The sequence below is a fragment of the Balaenoptera physalus genome (genome assembly GCF_965194825.1).
Source record: "Balaenoptera physalus genome assembly, chromosome: 6".
NCBI classification, from domain to species: domain Eukaryota; kingdom Metazoa; phylum Chordata; class Mammalia; order Artiodactyla; family Balaenopteridae; genus Balaenoptera; species Balaenoptera physalus.
The window spans coordinates 64,415,407-64,438,435 of NC_138885.1; the positions used below are offsets into that span (position 1 = coordinate 64,415,407).

The window sequence follows — 23,029 nt, forward strand, 5'->3', positions numbered from 1 at the left end:
CTTTGCCTTCTGCCCAGGCTTCCCTGACCTTGACCACCCTGAATAAGGAGGAGAGCAGGACCTCCTCAGGGAGCTAACTGGGGGCTAAGTCCTTTCCCACCACACACAGTAACTGGACGCTCGGTTCATTCGTTTGTTCTCTCATTCAACATACATTTAATGGGAGCCTACACTGGCACCATGCCAGGCACTGGAGATTGACCGGTGAGCAGGACGCACACCAAGGAGCCGCCGAGGAGCCCACAGTGTACAGACGATGGAGGCAGTTCCAATATGCAGCAGCAAGTGTCATAAGAGAGACGGATAAGCAGGCATGCTGTGGAGCTCAGCGAGGGGCAGACCCCGGGGGAAGGCTCTCAGGAGGAAGTGCCACCCGCTCTCACCTCAGCTCGCAGCACACGTAAAACGTCCACAGCAAGATATCGCTGCAAAGTTCACTAAGGCTTGCGTGTAGGATCTGAGGGGAGGTGTTGAAATAGTCCTTGAGGAGTTTTAAGCCAGGAACTGATGTGACCTAAGTTCAGTTCCTACTATAATAACAGTAAGTGAGCTATTAATTCATTCACTGAGCTTTTAATGTGTCCTAAGCCTCTACGTGAATTATATTTGAATTGTATTTGTCATAGCTTGGGCTGCTATAGACTAAGTGGCTTAAACAATAGAAATTCATTTTTCACAGCTCTGTAGGCTGGGCAAGTCCAAGGTCAAGGTGCTGACCAATTCTGTTCCTGGGAAGAGCTCTGTTCCTGGTTTTCAGAAGGATACTGTCTTGCTGCATCCTCACGTGACAGAGAGACAGAAGGGGCGAGCAAGTTCTCTGGTCCCGTCTTATAGCAGAGACTATCATGGGGCTCCACCCTCACAATCTCATCTAAACCTAATTATCTCCTAAAGATCCCACCTCCAAATACCATCACATTGGGCATTAGGGCTTCAACATATGAACTTGGGGGTACACAAACCTGCAGTCCGTAGCAATATCCATTGCGTGCTCACAGCAGTACCCTGAGGTTGGTGTTGCTGTCCCATTTTATAGATGAGATACTGAGGCATGGAGAGGTCAAGCTGCAAAGTGGTGGAGCCAGGATTTGAGCCCAGGCAGTCTGTCTCCAACACCTGTGCTCTTATTACTCTTCTAGACCCCCTACCTCACAGCACAGTGTCACGCAGAGTACGTAGCAAATGTTTGAGACGTGTGGTAGCTACTTTTTCACTTTCCCCTGGTCTAAGAGTTCTTAGCCCTGCTTCCTATTGGAATGACCTGAACTTTTGGGAAAAAAAAAAAAAAAGTATTCCAAAGAAATGAAAACTTATATCCCCACAAAACCCTGTACATGAATGTTTATAGCAGCCTTATTTGTAATAATCAAAAACTCGAAATAATCAAGAAGTGAATGGGTAAATTGTGTCATAGCCATACAATGGAACAGTATTCAGCAGTAAAAAGGAACAAACTATTGATATGTGCAACAACTTGAACGGCTCCCACTCAAGGGCAGTATGTCCAGTGAAAAAAGTCAATCTCCAAAGGTCAAGTACTGTATGATTCCATTTATGTAACATTCTCAAAATGACAAAATTAGAGAGGTAAAGAAGAGATCAGTGGTTCCCCGGCGTTGAGGATGGCGAGGGGTGGCAGCTAGGTGTGGCTGTGAAGGGTAGCAGGAAGGAGGCTTGCAAGGATGAAATAGTTGTGTATCTTGAGTGTTGTGGCGGTCACGCTAACCTACACATGTGAAAAAATGACATAGAACTATACACACACATTGTACCAGTGTCAGTTTTCTGGTTTTATATATTATGTAATCACGGGATGAAGGATACACGGGGCATCTCTACACTGTTTTTGCAACGTCCTGTGAAGCTGTACCTATTTTTGAAATAAAACGTTTCTTTAAAATGCCAGTGCCTGGGCCTCACAGATTCTGATTTAATGTCTCCGGGTGGGGCCTGAGTATCATGAAAATTTCCCTAAATGATTCTCACCTGCAGCCAGAGTTGATCACCTCGGAGACCGGGCCTGGAATCCTATGATTGGGGGCACTCTTTTGAGTTGAGCTGTTATCTTCAAGAGGCCCTAAAAGAAGGTAAGAGGAAGTTTATGAGATTCGCTAGCTGTCACCTGGCAGAGGATGTGTCCCTGAGAGGCGAGGATACCAGACAGATCCTCATTAGTTATGAGTTGAGGGAGGGATGTCCTAAAGCAGAGGGAATGATCAGCAATTAGCAGCATTCAATTCCCAATTTGCTCCTTTGGCCGAGCTCCTTGCTGTTACCTCTGCAAGCCTTAGCCCAGGTGTCCACAGTTGGATCCCAAGTCCTGCCTTAAGACTTTCCTCGCTTTCTGGAGGCCCCAGCTCCCAGGTAGTTTCGAGGCCTTGTCTATTTAATCTTTTACCACGACCTCGTAGGAAGGGTCGCTGAGTTCCAGATGGCCAACACTGATTTACCAGGTGACAGACTGTCTCTGGGACAGATCTCATACAGAAAGGTGCCAAGCCTGTTTTCACCACCCTGCAACCCGGCGGACGTTAACCTTTTCCAAGGGGTTACTAAATTGGTATTGATTAAGTGCAGGTCAAGAAATCAAGCACTTTATACTTGGCAGCTGGCAGCTCAGGTTTCCACTGGAAGTCTCCAAAACCTCCAAAGAGTTTCAGATCAAGAAAGGAAATAGATATGGGGCGTCTGAAGTTCCCTGGTTTCCCTGGGACCCCTAGTGAGATAGGAGCCACGTGTGCTCCCACGTTAACACAGTGGCCACCCACAGTGCCTTCTAAGCAGCTGCAGGAGTGAGCCCTGGAATGCATTTTCTGGTAGCTGCATCTGGGTAAGTGGCAGACTTCCTGGCTGCCTCTTTTTCTTTTTTATAGCCTCTTGGCTGTCTGTGCGCAGAGATGTTCTGGCAGCTGGGGACCGGCTGTGGGGCGGGTTTGGGGTCGGAGTCCTGATGAGTGGCTTTGTTCTCTTAAACACTATTGTCATCCAACTCACCTATTACTGTGAATAATTTGCTAATTTTGGCCATGAAAACAAGTTCTTAGACAATCTCCAGTAATGTGTCTTTTTATGTCGATCAGGGGAGTATTTTCCTGCCTTCTCTTTGTTTGATATGGAAATGAGCCTAGTAGCTTTCTAGCCAGCCAGGAGTTGGTGCATGGGAGAGAAAGAAAACTGTGTCCACCATAAAGGTGGCGGCTTCTGTTCTCTTCTGCAAGTCTTTGAAGAATTAGTTCTTGGAAAACAAAGACTCTCAAAATAAATGAACATCCAATTAGAGTTCCCAGGGTGTGCATGAATGCGTTCTGGGTATCTAGGAAACATAGATATTATGGAACACGTGTTGCCTGATCCGCTCTTTATGAATCACCTGGGGCAGAGCTTCCTTGTGAAAGGAATTAACTGGGTTGAAAAAGTAAAATCTTCATAAATCCTGTGAACCTCTGGGTCCATAGTCATTGTTCTGGTCAAGGCCGCTCTACCTCCGAATGCCCAGGCCCACGACAGCTGCAGGCAACTGAGGCCGAGTACAGGCAGAGATGCACAGATCTCCCCACTCCTGGCTTCCCCTTCCTTTGCTCTCCTGCATTAATACCCACCTTTTTAGCAATCCCAGCAACCCACCTGTTCTGCTCACTCTCTGGCCCCAAACAAGGAAGTTTCTGATAAAATCACTTACACTGGTTGAGGGGATTGGTTTAGTGAGCAGAGTGTCAGTCAACTTACCCTAACTCAGCATTTTCAGTTTAAGAGGCTGTGAGCCTTTGTCCTATGTTCAGGTATTTGAAGCATCCATGCACAGGTGGCTATGGGGAAAATAGACGACTCCATGATTTTTCACTAAACTTAGCTGATTGGAGGCGGTGGGCCTGAAGTCAATGTGGTTTGGCTGCTCTGGGGCAGAGAGATTTGCAGGTTGGATTCCCTACCCTATTCTAAAGCCTGGGTCTTAGACCATCACTGAGTTCCCATCTGGCTCTTCTCCTTCCCTCCCCTCTCCCTCTTTTCCCTCTCCCCCCACTCCTCCCTTCCCCCCAGTTCACTGCCCTCTCCCCATGTCAGTCTTCCTGCTCCTACTCCTCTCCCATCCCCTCCTCGGACCCTGATGTCTTCTGCTGACTCTGCCCCACGTTCCCAGGTGCACACCTTGTTTTCCAGCACAACTGATGCTATTTTCCCTTCTACCTAGTGCTATTTTAAACCCCATAACCCTTCTTTTAGAATGTACTGAAATGCAGCCCCTCATCCCCTACGGTAGAAAAAGTACTTGGGCTGAAAGTCCTGAGAGCCTGAGTTCTGGCTCAGACTCCTACACGAAACTGCTGGGTGACCTTGCATGAGTCACTTAACTTCTCTGGGCCTCAGCTTCCACATCAGTAAAATAATAGATTGGATTTCAAGGCCTATCTCTAAAAGTTTATGATCCTATCTACCTTCAGGAACAACGTTTCTTTCTTTTTTTTTTTAAGTGTCATTGCTTCAGATTAAAAAAGGAAAGAAATCTGACACATGCAACAACCTGGATGAAACTTGAGGATATTATGTCACAAAACGACAAATATTGTTTGATTCCACTTATATAAGATAACTAGAGTAGGCAAACTCATAGAAAGAGAAAGTAGTATGATGGTTGCCAAGGGCTGGGGAAATGGGGAGTTGTTGTTTAATGGGTATAGAGTTTTAGTTTTGCAAGATTAAAACGTTCTGAAGATTGGTTGCACAACAATGTGAATCTACTTAACACCACTGAACTGTATACTTAAAATGATTAAGATGGTCAATTTTAGTTATGCATTTTTTGCCCAATTTAAGCTTATTTTAAAACCCTCACATTTAACATATCCAAAAAAATAAGTGTCATTACTATGTGTTGGAAACAAGACAGAAAGAAAAGCAGAAGCAAAAAATAAAAATAAAAAATTGTCCCATATTACACAGGAGAAGAAAATGAGGCCCAGAATGGTCAAGAGCTTTGCCCAGGGTCACTCAGCTATGTCCGTGTGCATGCACAGAGGGCTGGACTTCTTACTATCTTGTAATCACAATAAGAAGGTTAAAGAACTTCATGTTTCCCTGTACTGCTTTTAGAAGAAAATGATGTTAACTCTTCATGTTATGCCAAGAGAGCAGAGTAACATATATTTTTGTCAACTGTTAATTAGGTTTATGGAGAACAAACTACATAGGTATTGCATATAGTTCTTCCTTTCAGACTTAAATTGAAGGCATCGTATTCTTTAGCTGTTGATGTCTGAAGAGTAATACCACCATTAGGGCAAATGATGTGGAAAGTTATTAAAACCCTGCCCTGGCGCTAGGATGGGAGTCCAGGCACCATCCTGATCCAGAAGGACAAAGCTGCCCTCCCCTCAGCAGGCACATGGGAGTGGGGGAGGGAGTGGGAGTGGGGGAGGGCTCCCTCCCTGCCCTGGGCCACACTGAGATGCCTGAGGCCCAAAGGCATCTCCCTGAAGTGCTGCGTAATAGTGCTAAGACCTGAGGGCACCTTTGTAAACTATCAAGAAAAATTCATGCTTTCTGCATCTTAAAAACCCATCCTACCTAAGCAAGCATAAAGTATTGTCGTTATGGGTGAGGTCATAATTATTCTAAAGGGACAGCTAAGTTAGGAGAGTGGCCCAGAGGTATTCAACAGGCAGCTATGTGCTAATTTTCATCATCTATTCCAGAAACAGGTAAATAAATTCCCATTTATTACTGTCGGATAAAAGTAAAGTTATTGAGTAACTGAAAAACTGCTTCTGGTACAGAGTCCAGGTTTTATTGTTAAAACTGAATGTTTAAATTAAGTAAATATTAACCTCAAAAATGCCCCAGGTTTAATAGGAGTTTCACTCTGTGATAATGAGTGAAGGGAGATGATAACGATCAACACTTACTAACATGAACGTATATAACATCGTCAAAGCTTCTCTCTTATGGGGCTTGTGGAATGCTGTGTTCCTGAACACACTGAATCTACCACATCCCTAATAACCAGGCTTTATTATATGAGTGAAAATTTAAATGATTAACCTTAAAATTTCTCTCTCTCCCCCCTCTTCCACACACACACACACACAATGAAGTAGTCCTATTACCTAGTATATGATTTTAGAGTTTAGTTTTATGTGTCTTATTTGTATGAATTTAATAACTTGGGGACTGGTAAAAACCTCTTCTTAAACCGAATAGAATTTCATCCATCTGGTAATTGGCTGGTACCATGTCCTCCTTTGTCAGAGAAAACTGTGTGAAGGAAATTCCTCCTTGTTCAATGGGATGTAGAGTTGGCATGTAGGCTAAGATGTCATGAGGACTGAGCAAAAACTGGCATCCTTTGAGACAAAACACACACACACATTCCAAAGTAATTAAATCCCTAGAATGGTTAGCTGCTGGAGAGGAATAAAGAAGGCTACACCTAGATGCCCCTCCCAAGAGACCCTCCTCCCAAATCATTTGTGATTTGAAAAACAGTTCTCCTGGGAGATTACATATTGTCAAAGACATATGATTTGTTGTTTGCTGAATATTTTACTAGAAAAGGTCCTAAGAGGTCATTTAATCCAAACCTCTTAGTACAGATAAGTTCATTGCTGCTTCCTGGCAACTCAAGAAATGTTTGAGCCCACCTATCATATACAGAACAATGCTCTAGAAGAGTAGAAAGCCAAGAAACATCTGTAATTTTATGGTATTGGATTATATGACCTTCAAAATGTCATTCAGATCAAAATTGCTAAAATTTCAGATTAAGGTTCTGTGGAAAAGGAGGGATTAATTGGAAAAGGTAAGGCTAAGAAGTCTTCTTAGAGTGGTGCTGTTGAGTAGGATGTGGCTGCTGAGCACTGAAATGTGGCTAGTAAAGCCGAGGAACGGAATTTTCACTTTAATCAATTTAACCTTACATGTAAATAACCACAGGTGGCTATTGGCTACCATGTTGGACAGCATAGTCTTAGGGGATGTGAGATTTGAGCTGGCTTAAGAAGGATAGGTAGGAGGGTTTTTTTTTTTTGGGTTTTTTTTTTGGTTTTTTTTTAGTTTTAAATGATGTTTAATTTTATTTATTTATTTATTTATTTTGGCTGCGTTGGGTCTTCGTTTTTGTGCGAGGGCTTCCTCTAGTTGCGGCAAGTGGGGGCCACTCTTCATCGCGGTGCGCAGGCCTCTCACTATCGCGGCCTCTCTTGTTGCGGAGCACAGGCTCCAGACGTGCAGGCTCAGTAGTTGTGGCTCACGGGCCTAGTTGCTCCGCGGCATGTGGGATCTTCCCAGACCAGGGCTCAAACCCGTGTCCTCTGCATTGGCAGGCAGATTCTCAACCACTGCGCCACCAGGGAAGCCCTAGGTAGGAGTTTGATACATATAGTAAGTGAAAATTCCAAGCAGAGGGCAATGCTTGTGAAAGTTTGTCAAGGTAAAAAAGCTTCAGGCATGGCCAGGTAAGACTGGAATGAAAGGTGGTAGTGAAAGTGGAATCTAAGGTAGGAAGATTAAGAACTATGTGGCACCTTGAATGCAAACCCGGAAAACATACAATTAATTCCATATTCAGTGGGGAGACATTTCAGTTTTTTGAGCAAGGTAAAAATATGAGCTGCTCGGTGTTTTAACAAGGTAATCATTAGACAATGTGCAATATGGATTTGAGGGCTGTTTACCTATTGCTGTATAACAAACCACCCTACACTTAGTGGAGTAAAACCACAGCCATTTCATTGTACTTATGGATTTTCTGGGTCAAGAATTTGGACAGAGCACAGAAAAGATGGCTCACCTCTGCACCATGATGTCTGGCACCTTGGCCAGGATGACTGAAACATCTGGGGGCTGGAATCACCCCCAGGCTTCTTCACTTACACGTTGGCTCTTGGGCTGGGATGCCCCAAAGGCTTCCTTCAGCTGGGACTGTTGACCAGAGCACCTCTAGGTACTCTCATGTAGCTTGGGCTTCTCATGCTGGGTTCCAAGAGGGAATGTTCCAAGGGGGAGCATCTGGAAAGCAAGCACTCCAAGAAATCCAGGTGAAAGCCACTTGACCTTTATTGACCTAGACTTGGAAGTCACTTCTGCTGCCTCCTATTGGTTATAAGCAAGTCACTAAGGCCAGTCAGGTTGTGGGATGAGAGATATTGTTGGGATCATCTCTGGAAAATATAGTCTGCCTAAAGGCCATGAAAAGGGAGTTGAAAGATAATGAAGGCTTCAACCAGGAAAATGGAAGTGGGAAAAGAAAGAAGTAAGAATTGGATGACAGCATGGAAATGCAACTAGAGTAATGGAAGTGGAGAGTAAAGAAGGAGGAAGCTCAGTTGAGTTTGGACATGAACCAATTTAAAAATCACCAACCAGAAATCTTGGGAAGATGAGTTGGTTTGAAAAGGGGGGAGAGGAGCTGTTTCCTGGGGATATATTTATTTTGGAGATCTGGCGGGACATTCTTGAGGATATATCAAGAATGGCAGTTAATAATTCAGGGCTGGAGTTCTAGAGAAAGGTCCAAGTTAAAGCTGAAGACGGATTCGGGAGCCATGAGATTAGGAAATGGTCAAGGGAGTGCACATGGTAGGAACTCAATAAATATTGGTTGAATGACATAACTCCACTGTAGCTGGGAGCAGAGTGACTGGACCAAAATTAGTGCTTATAATGAGATGAAAGAGAATATCAATCCCTGGGCAATTCCCTAAAGGAGAAGTGAGAACCTGGGAATGTAGGCTAGGAATTAAAGTGAAGCAACCTCATAATCAGCAAATGTAGCAACTATTTGGATTGGTTCACTTAGTAGCTACTCCAATCTCTTTCTAGGCCAGAAAGTTAAAAAAAAAAAAAATCTATATTTTCCAGACTCTCTTGCAGCTAGGGTTCCAGATCTATGATTTAGATTATTCCAATCAGATGCAGCATACCAAATTTGGAAGACAGAAGTAAACAATTGTGAGGCAGGAACTGTGTTTCTGCTGTCTCTACCAGTAAGCAGAGTTCTGGTACATTTGTTTTTTCTATGACAGTTGTAACAGGGGTCCTAATGTCACAGCCCTACATACACAGTTGTCAAGAGACAAGGTACACTGTAGAGGTGGCATAATTCTGAAACTGGGCAGGTGTTACTGTGGCTTCCCAGTAGGCAGGCAGCTTTCTAATTCCACAGCCTTCTGATCCTGGCAGAGGCAGTGGTTTCCTTGTCCACCCTAATAGCTCAGCTGAGACTTTGTTTTTTCAGCTCTCCTGTCAATCTGTAAGACACTGGCTACCTTGGAATAAGTCTCTTTATGCCTAAACTAGGTCCAGTGAATTCTACTCACTTAACTGAGCCCTGACCGTACAGTAAGCAAGAAACAAGTATGGATCCTGCTGTAGGTCTTAGAGTCTTGTGTGGCAGCCGCCTAGGTGAATCTTAGAAAAATCATAAATGAGAAAGATTTCAGGGAGCAGCTATGCAAAGGCAAAAGCGAGAGAAGAGAGCAAATGGAGAGGAGGATCAGTGAGGGTCCCCAAAGGGAACATCTAGGTCTGAGTGATTCTGCAGGGGAAGGTCCAGGGTAAAGAGAACAGTTCCTACTTGAAACCAAATCATGATCCTAGAACCCACATAAAAGGGTGTTGTTTCTCAAGACCAAAAGGCCCATGGGTGAGCTGACCTTTTAAACAGAACTGGGGACATTCAGAGACCTGATGTTTGTGTTAGTGTGTCCCCAGCTGGACCCCTAAAGATATCGGACTAATTCTTATATCCTTAAAATTGGAGACCTAAACTTTCCAAGGTAAATAGCTGATTCTGTGTGCCCCCTGGTGGCTTGGGATGAGGGTGAGGGGGAGAGAAGAGTACTCTAGCCATGAAAGAAAAGGTCATAGATCCATACTGTCCTCCTTGAGGTCAACCTGTCTTTCTGCTTGGGTAAAACAGAGAGCAGACGTCTCATGTAGGTCTGACATTTTAACCATGAGGCAAATAGCAAACAACCTGTAATGTGGCCAATAAATTACCCAGGCTTCTTGTTTAATACCATCACTGCAGACCCACAGACACATATATTGTTTTTCTAATAATAGGAAGACTTGCATTCGCTCAGGGTGGCACTCTATCCTGAGAGTTAAAAGGTTGCCCTCTGGAGTAACATTACCTGGATCCAATTCCAGCAACAGGATCTTGGGCAAATAACTTAACCCCTCTGTGCCACAATTCCCCCTTCCATAAAACAGGGTTGTGAGAGATTTGGTGAGACCTTATATTGCAGTGATGGGCAGTAGCAGTGTGACCCACAGGACACAGTCACATAAGCACACTGTGAGTGAAAGTGCCTGGTGCACAGACAGGGCACACGCCGTGGCCACCCAGAGACCACTACCAGCACACCAGAGAGATCGTCGTGCAAACCCACCACCTCATCAGCACTCCTTTTTCCAGCCTCTGGGCCACACACCCCCTCCATCCAGGGGGACTGGACTGAGAGGGTTAAAAATGGAGGGTCCAGAGTTTATTTGCATTTCTTGATATGCAGACAGAATCTCTATTAGACCTGCATCCAAAGTAATTTTCCTATATATTAATGTATGTTTTCATTTTATGGCTATTTCCAGATCACATTTCCAGAAATTTATGTGTAAAATTATTGTGTAGCTTAAAGATTTATCACTTTCTTTTAAGGGAAAAAATACTCCCACAAATGAGTAACAGGTCATGGAAAATCTTTCAATAGTCCTGTTTTCTATCGGCACTGGAGAAATAACGTATGCACGACTCAGTTCTTCCACTGTGTTGTGTGATCTCAGGAAGCCTCTCACATCTTTGGGCCTCAGTCCTTTCATCTGCCCTCAGTATCCTCCCCGTGGTCCTGTGACCCAACTGTGGCTCCCCTGCAAGCTTTCTTGTCCTCAGGACTGGATTCCAGGCTATCCAAGGGCAGGGTACATCTTCTTTATCTCCGGGACCCCCCACTGTGCCTGAGCTCAGCTGCACACACATCCTCTGTACTCAGTGCAGACTGGGTTCCCTGTGCCGAGGAATAAAGATGGGAGACGAGCTGCAGAATGAGCTTAAGCTTCTGCAAGCTCCTGCCACGACCTCAGTCCTTACACTTCTCTGTGCCTTTATTTCTTCTGGCATCAAGTGATCCTTGTCACAAATCAAAACACGGGGTCATTTTAAAACATGAATATTAATGGATAAACTAAAATAGGAAAAGATATCCTTAAGAAAGGAAGTTTGGAAGCCAGCTAAGCTCACCGCTACACCACCAACACCACTAAGAAAGGAAGCTTGGTACTACCTTTTCTAGGCTATGTCTTTTGTAAGGGGGCCTTGTCTGTACCTAAAGATCACTCATATCCATGGTAGTGCTGTTGAAAGCAATTTTTTTGCCTACAACCCAAAGAAAGCAATTTTATATGCCCCCCTCAAAAAGCATGTTTATGTGGGCACCTCCCTCCCATGGGAGGCAGGTGACACCCCAAGGCTTCTCCCCCTGCCCCACATGACAGCCCCCAGAGCAGGACATTTGCACTGCCCCTCTCCTTACTAGACAGGAAGGTAAGGAGAGGGGCTGCATTCTTGTCTGAGGAAATCCAAATGCCAGTAGAGTGGAATAGAAGGCAGGGCTTAAGTGTGTGAGGCCTGAATGCAATCAAGTAAAACACATAGGACAAGCCCTGGCACAAGTAGGTGTAAGCATCGCCTGATCTGTAACCCATTTCCAGCTGCACTTTTAATGTGGGACCCCCCCCCCGCCTTCACTCTCAGCAATGACTTTACCTTGTACCTTTTTTTTTAATTGAAGATTTACAATATTGTGTTAGTTTCAGGTGTACAGCAGTTATACATACATATATATTTATTCTTTTTCAGATTCTTTTTTTTTAATTAATTAATTAATTTATTTTTGGCTGTGTTGGGTCTTCGTTTCTGTGCGAGGGCTTTCTCTAGTTGCGGCAAGCGGGGGCCACTCTTCATCGCGGTGCGCGGGCCTCTCACTGTCGTCGCCTCTCTTGTTGCGGAGCACAGGCTCCAGACGCGCAGGCTCAGTAGTTGTGGCTCATGGGCTTAGTTGCTCCACGGCATGTGGGATCTTCCCAGACCAGGGCTCGAACCCATGTCCCCTGCATTAGCAGGCAGATTCTCAACCACTGCGCCACCAGGGAAGCCCCCCAGATTCTTTTCTATTATAGGTTATTACAAGATGTGAATGTAGTTCCTTGTGCTATATACTAGGTCCTTGTTGTTTATCTATTTTATATACAGTAATGTGTATCTGTTAATCCCAACTCCTAATTTATCCCTCCCCGCCCCCTTTCCCCTTTGGTAACTATAACTTTGTTTTCTATGCCTGTGAGTCTGTTTCTGTTTTGTAAATAAGTTCATTTGTATCATTTTTTTTTTAGATTCCACATATAAGTGATATATGATATTTGTCTTTTTCTGTCTGCCTTAGTATGATAATCTCTAGGTCCAGCCATGTTGGTACATACCTTGTACTTTTAAATGAATAAATAAGGAGCTTCCCCCTTGAGTTTCATTTGGCATGCCCCGCCATCAGAAGTTCCCTCCTGCAGTTACACTTGCTTGCCTCTCTCTGCAGTTCATCAAAGGAAGGCCTCACACCTCCACTGCAAACACCCAGTCTCCAGGCTCCCCACCTAAAACCGCCCCCTCTTTCTAACATTTCCTTTTAACCACATCCTAAAACACACACGTGAGGCTTTTGCCTTGACCCTGCTATCTGATCCAGCTGCTGCTCAGACTAATCCGCTTCCTGGCCTCACCTCAGTTCTGAGAGTGGATTCTCAAAGCTTCCTCCCAAATCAGACAGGCTCTCTGTTTCGTCCTACCCTTTCTCTAGCCCTTCACCCCACCTCCGATGCCCTTGGTCATGTCCAGTGTTCTTACTCATCTCCCACCTCTACATTTTTTTGTTTTCTCTGACCTTTCTTGACTCCTTATCCTTTGGTTGCTTTGGTGGTCCCTCTCCCTCTGTTCATCTTCTAATTGGGGTTTCCTCGCAAATTCTGCCGTAGCTTTTCTCTACCTGCTTGACCTCCACTCACTTCAGTGAGCTCACTTATTCCACCATTACTACTTCCCCAAAATTCACAAGTCCTTATCTCTAGCCCTATCACTCGCTTGCACTGCCCACTCCCCACACTTCCGGCTTTCTGCAAGCATTTCCCCATGAACATCCAGCCTACATCTTAGACTCAATTCAGCCCAAAACTGAATTCAGGACTTCCACTTAACTCCAGTCTGTCTTTTTTCTTTAATCTCCCACTTTGTCAGCAATTGAACCATTCTTGCTGCCTCACAGGCTAAAACTTTGAGTTCCTTTTGATTTTTTAACAGCTTTATTGAAATATAATCAGGTATCACACTATTCATCCATTTAAAGTGCACAATTCAATGGTTTTTAGTATAGTCACAGAATTGTACAACCATCACCACAATAAATCTTAGAATATTTTACCCCCACCAAAGTCCCAAAACAATCGTTTCCTATTCTTCCCTCCACACAGGGCCTGGTAACCACTGATTTACTTTCTGTCTCTGGATTTGTCTATTCTAGACATTTCATATAAATGGAAACATACTACATGTAATCTTTTGTGACTGGATTCTTCCACTTAGTATAATGTCTTCAGAGTTCATCCATTTTGTAACAGGTATCAGTATTTAAGACATTTTTACAGCTGAATAATATTCTGTTGTATAAATGTAACACATTTTGTGTATCTATTTATCAGTTGATGGACATTTGGGTTGCTTCTACCTTTTGGTTATTGCGAATAATGCTGCTATGACATGCGTACAAGTTTTTGTGTGGACATATGTTTTCAATTATCTTTGATCTATATTTAGGAGTAGAATTATAACTATGTGGTTAACATTTTGAGAACTGCCAAATTGTATTTCAAAGTGGCTGCACCATTTTACATTCCTACCAGCAGTTCATGAGAGTTTCAGTTTTATCACGCCTCGCCAAAACTTACTATCTTTTTCATCATAGCCATCCTCGTAGGTGTAAACCAGGACCTCATTTGGTTTTTATTTGTATTTCAGTGATGGCTAATGATGTTGAGCATCTTTTCATGTGCTTATTTGCCTTTTGCATATCTACTTTGGAGAAATGTCTATTCAAATCCTTTGCCTTTTTTAAAAAATTGGGTTAAAATTGTTGAGTTGCAAGAGTTCTTTATACATTATGGATACAAGTTTCTTATTAGATATATAATCTCCAAATATTTTCTCCCATTCTGTGGAGGTTTTCACTTTTTTGATGGTATCCTTTGAAGCACAAAGTTTTAAATTTTTATGAAGTCCAATTAATCTATTTTTTCTTTTGCCACTTGTGCTTTCGGTATATCTAAGAAGGCGTTACCTAACCCAAGGTCATAAGGCCTTACTCCTATGTTTTCTTCTATGAATTTTATAGTTTAACTCTTGTATTTAGATCTATGATCCATTTAGAGTTAATTTTTATGTATGTTGTAAGGAAAATGTCTGACATCATTCTTTTACATGTGGATATCCAGTTGTCCCAGCACCATTTGTCAAGAGAGGGGTCTTTTTAATTTTTCCCTTTGTTTTATCTCTTATTCCAACCTGTTAATCAAGTTTTGTTCTTTTTCCCTTTAAAATGTCTGTCACTGTTTCACTACCACACCAGTTCCCAGATTAGGCCTTTACCATCTCACACAGAGATATCTGCATCCATGTCTATCCTTCCCAGCCCTCAGCAAGCCAACCCTTCCTAAAGAAGGAAATTTAAGAAATGAATTAAATTTATGTAATTCACCTGCTCAGGAGCCTAAAGTCCTACTATTGAATACATATAGCATCAGGGCCAAACTCTTCTCTCTGATTCTCTAATACGGCCCCACCCAGTTTATACTAGCAAATCAAAGATGCAAAATTTCATCTTCCATGGTTATTCAGCTCCTCCCTGAAGGGGAGTTCTTTTTCCTTGCTGTACTTTCCCCTCCCTTCTATGAACCCAATTAAAATTCCATAGGTCCTTAAAGGCTCCTTTAAACCCCAGCTCCCTGATAAACCTCCCTTAACTACCCCAGCCCTTGCCAGTGCTCTCCTCTGTGTCCCGACTGCGTTTGTGTGTTCTGTAGCACCAATCACTATGCAGGTAACACTGGTACACACAATTCTACGCTACCACCCAACACAGATAAGCATCTATTGAACAGCTACTGAAGTACTTCATAGCACTGAACAGGCATGACACATGTATGTGAACATTGTTTCCTTCTGCCGTCAAGTGGGGGAGTCTAATTGGATGAGATAAAGTATCCCTCCTAGATTTAGAATTCCACTTCTTCCTCCATTACATACTGATCCAAATTTGAAGAGTAAGCTTAAAGTTAACTCAAGGTTTCTAGTTGAAACTTCCCAAAGCCAAGCCAGTGTTTTCCAAAGATTCCCAGCATTGTAATTCCTTGCTACTAAATGCTCTGGGCTGTAATAACGATCCCGGCCCTGTTTCAGGCACAAGCATTAGGGCATCTGTGATTTGGTTTGCAGTTTAAACTGTGAGATGGCTCCAAACCCTCACAGTTAAGAGTGTGTCCGATTGCAACACCCCCCTCCCTACCCACCACTATTTAAAAAAAAAAACAACTTTCAAATTGAAGAGGCAAAGTTTGATCTCTTCCCTGTTGAGAGCTGAAAACAATAGCAGCTTTCTGCTCTAGCATAACTTCAAAAGGCTGCCGAGTGACTGCTCTAAGAATACGTGGTTGTAGATGACCGAAGAAACGCACCGGCCTCCTCCTGCGACTCTGCTCTACTAGCACGAAGGAAATTCTGCCCCCTCCCCTCCCAGCACCTTTAATAAAACAACGACTGGTACTGTATTAACTAGGCGGATGCGCGATCTTGGAAGGTTAAGGCTTTGGCAGACAAGGGGCGAGACTGGGCGGTCAAGCAACACCCTGCTGTAAAGAGCTGGTGAATTAAGAATTTGTTGAAATGACCTAAATAATGTAAAGATTTTTTAAAAATCAACTGAAAATGGGAGACCGGTTGGATTGACCCCAGGGTCAGGAGTCCCCGGTTGCTGCAAGAAAATGCCTGAGGCGCGGTACCAGGCTCGGCGCGAAGTTGCAACCCCAGAACTCTCAGTAAACACTTTTTTTTTTTTCCTGGAGTAGATTCCGGAGCGCGCACACCAGGTCAGTCCACCACGCTAATGCCTGTGCGGGTTCACCTACCCGCCTCTCCTCGCAGGTAGCACCTGGTCAGCACTTGCCCGCCCGCGAAGAAACCGCGAGGCCAATTTCGCAGCCTCGGAACCCTGCTGCTTGGAGAGCTACTAGGAGAACTGCTCCGCTGCGCCAGCAGCCGCCGGGAGGCTGGTATTCCTCCTCCCCGCCCCCCCTCGCCGTGGTTAAAGTTTGCTCCCCATTCGCCGCTTCCCACCCCCGCCCCCTGCCTCCGCCCTCGAGCTGGAGGACCACAGAGGAGTTCCTGGGTCCTTGGTGCACAAACACACCCACCAACAAAAGAAAGCCCATTAAATCTTCCCTCCTGCGAACTCGCGCCCCAGCGGATACCTCTTTGAACTGACCCCGCCCCCGAAGCCCCCGCAGCCCCCGCGCCTTCTGGGGCTCGCCCGGCCCTCCTGGGCTCACTCCCTCCTCCCGGCTGCGCACTTTTGCAGCGCGCTTGGTCTTTGATGTCTCTTTACATTATGGCAGAGCAGCCACACGCTCTTCCCGGGCGCAGGGCTTTGTGTAACGGAACTGACATTTGGCCTTAATACCTGTATCTCTTGGTGATTGCAACAAATTTCTAAAATAAATATTGTACTTTGATCTCCCGGCATTGCATTTTTAATGGACGCTCCGAACATTACTTCATTAAGAATAAGTTTTTCAGGAGCCCCGAGTGCAAAGGGAGAGAGGCTAAACAGCACTTTGTGAAAGTCTCTCTCCAGACTTCAGCTTGCGCCTGGGAGGGCTGGAATCCCGGCGGGTGTTCACAAATGGAGGAGAGGCCCAGAGCCAGGACTTCAAACAGTCAAGGGAGGGCCTACCGTGCACCCGCACAATCCTAAATACTTTGAATGTATTTACCTCTTTTAAGCCTACAAGGACTCTACGAGGTGAGCACTGCTATAACCCCCATTTTACAAATTGGGAAACTGAGGCACAAAGTGGTTGAGTAAGTTGCTGGCCCAGGTCATCAACTAGAAAGTGGCATCTAGAAATCGGCCTTCAGATTCTCAGAGTTGGAGCTCTTAACACCAACCCACTACTCTCTCCCTGCTGGCCATTGATGGTGGCTTATTGGCTAACGGGGCATCTTGGAGAAAAAGTTCTCTTCTATAACAACTATGGAGATGTGAATTGGCTTCTCTTGCCTTTTTGTTAAAATAGTGAACAGATTCGGCAAATGAGAATGCCTTCTAGCCTGCTTGGCCCAGCCCGGCCCGCAATCACCGATAGTGGAGGTCGAAGAGCCCAAAGGAGTCCGAGAGGAAACTCACTAAGGGACCAGGCCCGCTTCGACAGTGCCGACAGGTGCCTGCGTGTGTGTGCACCATGGGACTCCCTGGCCTCTGACTTGCAGGCGGGAAAGGGCTCCTTCCCCTCCCAGGCTTCGCGGGTAATCGATTTTCTGGACGCGGTGTGGACAAGTGTAGGTCTTCCGGGCCTCCGGAGCAAAACACCAAGTCCCCTCTCTTTCCTAGCTCCCAGAGCACTCGGACCTCCTCTTCAGGAGCCAGACCGCGTCGGCCGAGCTGTGCAGTCACTGCTCACCGTTCCTGGGTGACACCTTGTTGCAGAGAAGAGGGGCGTGCAAGGTCGGGGCTTGCGAAGTGCTCAAGCATAGTATTGGGGCTGCATTCGGCCCATTCGTCTTCAGCAAGATGTTTCTATTTTGCTGGCGGGCCCTGGGTGTGGGGAAGTGGCCTGGTGGCATAGTATCCTGACCCCTAATGGGAGTGCAGAGGGCACCAATACACAGCCCAGACTCCGACTCAGAAGCCTGTTGGTGTTGGGGTAACCGCTGGCGCCGCACGGCGAGTTGGACCACCTGATCCGACCTATCCACGTCAGTCCCGGCTGCTGTGCGGTACTCGGGAGGACCATACGCAGGAAGCCTGGGCGCGAGTTGGCTCAGAGGATCCCTGCCCGGTCGGCCACGTCGCAGAGAGGAGGCGGTGTACCCGGAGGCCGCAAGTGGAGCGGGGTTGGCCAAGCCCAGGAGGCCCACTCTGCTGCGCCGTTCCACGGAGCGTGGCCGCCGGCGGGAGGCCTCAGAGGCCATTCCCGGCCCCTAATGCCCTCAGCGCGGTGAGGACACCGAGGCGCCCCTCCTGCTGTCCCGGGTGAGGAGATCTGGGTGTCCGTACCGCCCCTGCAGGACGCGCCTTGCGCCGTGGGCCGGAGGAAGGCAGGTGGCCTGCCGTCCCTCCTGGGCCAGGCATGGCTGGCAGCGAGGGTTTGGGGAGACCACACTCTGGAGAGCGTTTTCCTGACCCCAGCGAAGCACGGCCCGCGCCTGAAGAAATTTCTTTTCTTTACAAAGGTGCTGGGAACAACAGTTTTTATTGACTTTTCTTTCCGGTTAGAGAGCCACCCTCGTACTATCTGTGGTTTGCTCAACAAGAACAGCTACGGGCTTCCTCCACCGCGCCTTACTTTTTTCGGTTAGTTCCCTGTAGGTGTGTGCGGCTTGCAGGAGTGCGCACTTGCCTGGCCGGGCTTGGCGCCGGGGTGGGGATTTCTAGCATCTCTGTGGATTTCAGTGGAGCTTAATAGCGGTCAGCTGCCTGCTCCGAGAGAGAAGAGCAAGACACCAAACATTTCCCCCTCGGGTTGCTCTGGGTGTCCCGCCAAGCTTAGCTTTGGGGGTAAGCGTGGCCCGGGTGTTTTTCTCAGGCTCACTATTTGCAAAAGTTGTGGCCCGAGAACTTCCAGGTCGCCAGCAGGAACGTCGCAAGAGAGGCGGGCGGCCCTGGAGCGTGCGCGCCACCCACCGCCGCCCTGGGCGGCCGCCCGGCCCCGCCCCGGGTCCCAGGGCTGCTCACCGCTCCACGGCGGCTGGGCTGGGGGAGGAACGAGGAGCACGAGGCGGGCGGGGCGCGGGGCGTCCCACGTTCAGCCCCGGGAATTCCCTCGGGTCCAAGGTGTGCTCGGGTTGACGACGTGCTCGGGCCGGTGCCTGTGCTGTCCGGGTGCCGGGTGTGTAAGTACGGGGGGTGGAAAGAAGAGAATTACCCTCATCTTCGTCTCCAAGTCCCGCGCCTGGAAGCCGAAGGCAGATTTCTCTGGAGATAGCAAAGATACTTTGTCACTTTGGGCGCTGCCTTGGCGCAAATCTTTAATTGCAAGGGAGCGGGTGGGGGGGGAGAGGGGGATAGAGTGTCTCAAGCAACCCAAGCGCGGGTCTCCAGGCGGCAAGGCCCCCTTTGATCAGGAAAATCCAATTATTTGTGTATATACATTTCCCACATAGTGATTACTTCATTAATTGTCCCGCCTTTATCTCCTCCCTTCCCATCCCCCCTAATAATCAGTTCTTTTATCCAGACCAACAAACACACCATAGGAGCTTTGTGGATTCAAAGGATTTGCTTTCGCTTCTGAAAGAGCCGCTATTCTTTGATGATTGGGTAGCGGCAAACTTCAAAGCCATAAATCTTCCCTCTGACTGGCTGGCGGCCCAGCAAAGTCCTTATCAAATTCTTGGAGGTGAGCCTGAAGCGCTCAGACCGCTCGCGGGGCGAGCGAGCGGGTTGCGGCGAGGGGCGCGGGCGGGGAGGGCCCCGGCGCGCAGAGAGGGCGCCCGGGAGGGACGCTAAGGCGGCCCTTCGTGCTCGCCTTCGGGTCTCCATGCCTCAGCAGCGCCCTGCTCCTCAGCCAACGGCCCGCAAGCCATAGCCATGGCCGCCGTGGCCGTCCTCCGGAACGACTCGCTGCAGGCCTTCCTCCAGGTCAGGGCTGGGCTCGGAGGGGGCGAGGGAAAGGTGGGAGGGGTCATGTTTGGATCTTTCCTGATATTCTGTGCACCCTGAATTTCAAAGGGAATCCCGCTCGGTGGATGCCAATGGAGTGAGACCTAGGGGTGCCCACACCAACTTCACACTGAACCCTGGTGTCAAGACTGTGGCCTTTGTGGGAGGGACGCGCGTATCCGGGGGTTGTTCGGAGGTGCGCGTCTGGCTGAGGACGGGTCCCAGCTCACCCCGCTGGGCCCTCCTGGGGCGGGCGGAGGAGGAGCGCGAGAGTAGCGTGGAAATGAGAGCTTAAAAGATGGGAGGGAAGGCGGATGGGCAGCCGGGCTGTGGGTGTTTCCAGACCCTTTCTGATCGCGGAGCCTGGAGTGGCCCGTCGGATCTCTCTCTCCTCCCACTTTGTTCCTGCCTTCCTCTGAGGCTAGATGGCGTCTCTTTGCACCAAGTAGTTTCACAGGAAGCGCTCCCGCGCTCCGCGTCCAGGTAGCGCAAGCACCAAAAGTTTCCCGGGACTGGTGGGTGCGTGCGTGGTGTGCGGTGGCGGGGGAGGGACACCCGGGACGGGGGAGGGGCGGCGGTATAATAGCTGGCGTGGGTGTGGCGGGCCGGCCCGGAGACGGCGCTTGGAGCGCTAACCTTTTGTCTCTTCTCCGCCCTCCCCTGCCGCCGCCTATGCAGGACCGCACCCCCAGCGCCTCCCCCGACCTGGGCAAGCATTCGCCCCTGGCGCTGCTAGCCGCCACCTGTAGCCGGATCGGCCAGCCGGGCGCTACGGCGCCCCCGGACTTTCTGCAGGTGTCCTACGACCCCGCGCTGGGCTCGCCCTCCAGGCTCTTTCACCCGTGGACCGCCGACATGCCGGCGCACTCGCCCGGCGCGCTGCCATCCCCGCACCCCAGCCTGGGGCTGACGCCGCAGAAAACGCACCTGCAGCCGTCCTTCGGGGCGGCGCATGAGCTGCCGCTTACACCCCCTGCAGACCCCTCGTACCCCTACGAGTTCTCACCGGTGAAGATGCTGCCCTCGAGCATGGCGGCGCTGCCCGCCAGCTGCGCGCCCGCCTACGTGCCCTACGCGGCCCAGGCCGCGCTGCCGCCCGGCTACTCCAACTTGTTGCCGCCGCCCCCGCCGCCTCCGCCGCCCACGTGCCGCCAGCTGTCCCCCAACTCGGCCCCCGACGACCTCCCGTGGTGGAGTATCCCGCAGGCCGGCACCGGTCCGGGAACCTCGGGGATTCCGGGGGGCAGCCTCTCCGGCGCCTGTGCGGGGGGACCCCACGCGCCCCGCTTCCCGGCCTCAGCGGCCGCCGCTGCCGCCGCCGCCGCCGCCGCGCTGCAGCGGGGCCTGGTGTTGGGCCCGTCGGACTTCGCGCAATACCAGAGCCAGATCGCTGCGCTGCTGCAAACCAAGGCCCCCCTGGCGGCCACGGCCAGGAGGTGCCGTCGCTGCCGCTGCCCCAACTGCCAGGCGGCGGGCGGCGCCCCGGAGGCAGAGCCGGGCAAGAAGAAGCAGCACGTGTGCCACGTGCCGGGCTGCGGCAAGGTGTACGGCAAGACGTCGCACCTGAAGGCGCACCTGCGCTGGCACACGGGCGAACGGCCCTTCGTGTGCAACTGGCTCTTCTGCGGCAAGAGCTTCACGCGCTCGGACGAGCTGCAGCGGCACTTGCGGACTCACACGGGCGAGAAGCGCTTCGCCTGTCCCGAGTGCGGCAAGCGCTTCATGCGCAGCGACCACCTCGCCAAGCACGTCAAGACGCACCAGAATAAGAAGCTCAAAGTTGCTGAGGCCGGAGTCAAGCGGGAGGACCCGCGGGACCTGTAAGCCCACCCGGGGGCGACTCGATGCCTCTCCCGCCTCGGGCTCCCTACCCAGCACCTCTTCGGAGAGGTTCCGGGGGCCTATGGGCCGCCGGCCGAGAGGAGACCCAACAGAGGCACTTAACTTGCCCCTTCCTGCTTGCCCGCCTCCCAAAAGTGACGCCAGGCCGCCAGCTCCCTGGCCGGCCTGCGGACAGGGACCGTGTGCCCAGGAAGAGCAAGGGAGGTAGGGTTGAGAGCTCTGCGTCACGAAAGAGCAGTTTCAGGCTCTGAACCATTCCCACCATCTGGGAGACCTACAATTTGGGGGAACTACCCTGGGCTGACCTTTGTATATAGGAAACGCTGCTGAAATCAAAGCGGAAGAACCTTGAGAGATTTGAAATAGTGCTGGGTTTTTTGCTAGGACTGGGCCGGGCTTTGTACAGGTTATTTAATAGCTTTCTTAAAGAATAATTATAATAATTATAACATTAATTAAAATGTTACTTTTGTCCTCAGCTCCATGCAGAGCTACAGCATGAAATGTCTCTGTAAAGCAATCAGCAGTTGCAGCCTGAAAATAAATACGTTAACTCCGGGGTCACCTCGGGAAGACCCCGCTGAGCCGGTCTCATTTGATCTTTTCTCCTTCCGGGAGGCTTTACAAAGCTGTCAGGTTTCACCGGGAATTTGAAGGTTCCTGTAGGCTGCCTCTGTCGGAGGCTTCTTTGGTTTGGAAGGTTCTGGGCAAGTGTGTCGGGTGCAAAGATGCAGAAAGTAGGAAGGCAGGGTCAGTTTTGTGGTAAAGAGATTAGGGCAAGATTTTCCAATCCCACCTTGAGTTTCTCACGCGGCCTTAGGACTTGACTAGAGACTGTCGGGCTTCTCTTAAAAGTTGATACCTGCTGCACATACAATACACGATCTTTTTATCTGGTGAATTGCCTGTGGCTTTCCATTTGTTGGTACTCTCAGAGGTCACAGGCGAGCTGTGCTTCCTCCTGGCAGCCGGCTACGCTGCTGTCTGCAAGGGTACTACTAACTCGAGGATCTGTTCACAGATGAGATTTTGGAGAGTTACAGAGAAACTAGGGGCCCTTGTTCAGCTTGGTCTTTGCTTGGGAAAGAAGCGGCTCTCCTGTATTTCAGCCCCGTCATGATACACAACCTTGTCTTGCTTGTTTTCTTCTTAATCCTTTTGCTGTGGCAATCTTACCAGTCTTGTTTCACAATAGCCTCTTCGGGATTTCTGCCTAGGCC

General features: G+C 48.6%; 2 protein-coding genes across 2 annotated transcripts in view; both read left to right on the plus strand.

Annotated features, from left to right (window-relative positions):
- The window catches only part of MYO3B (myosin IIIB), a 638,187-nt gene extending 621,886 nt beyond the window's left edge, over nucleotides 1-16,301 (plus strand). The window contains exon 36 of the mRNA XM_082465327.1: nucleotides 16,232-16,301. The gene's annotated coding sequence lies outside the window, so the exon portion shown is untranslated. The remainder of the gene's footprint in view (nucleotides 1-16,231) is intronic.
- A 3,409-nt stretch (nucleotides 16,302-19,710) lies between these two features.
- On the plus strand, nucleotides 19,711-22,393 carry SP5 (Sp5 transcription factor). The gene is made up of 2 exons (XM_082465479.1): nucleotides 19,711-19,946; nucleotides 20,646-22,393. Exons 1-2 carry the CDS (start codon nucleotides 19,896-19,898, stop codon nucleotides 21,789-21,791), a joined length of 1,197 nt encoding a protein of 398 aa, XP_082321605.1. The 5' UTR covers nucleotides 19,711-19,895; the 3' UTR covers nucleotides 21,792-22,393.
- The last annotated feature ends 636 nt before the right edge of the window (nucleotides 22,394-23,029 follow it).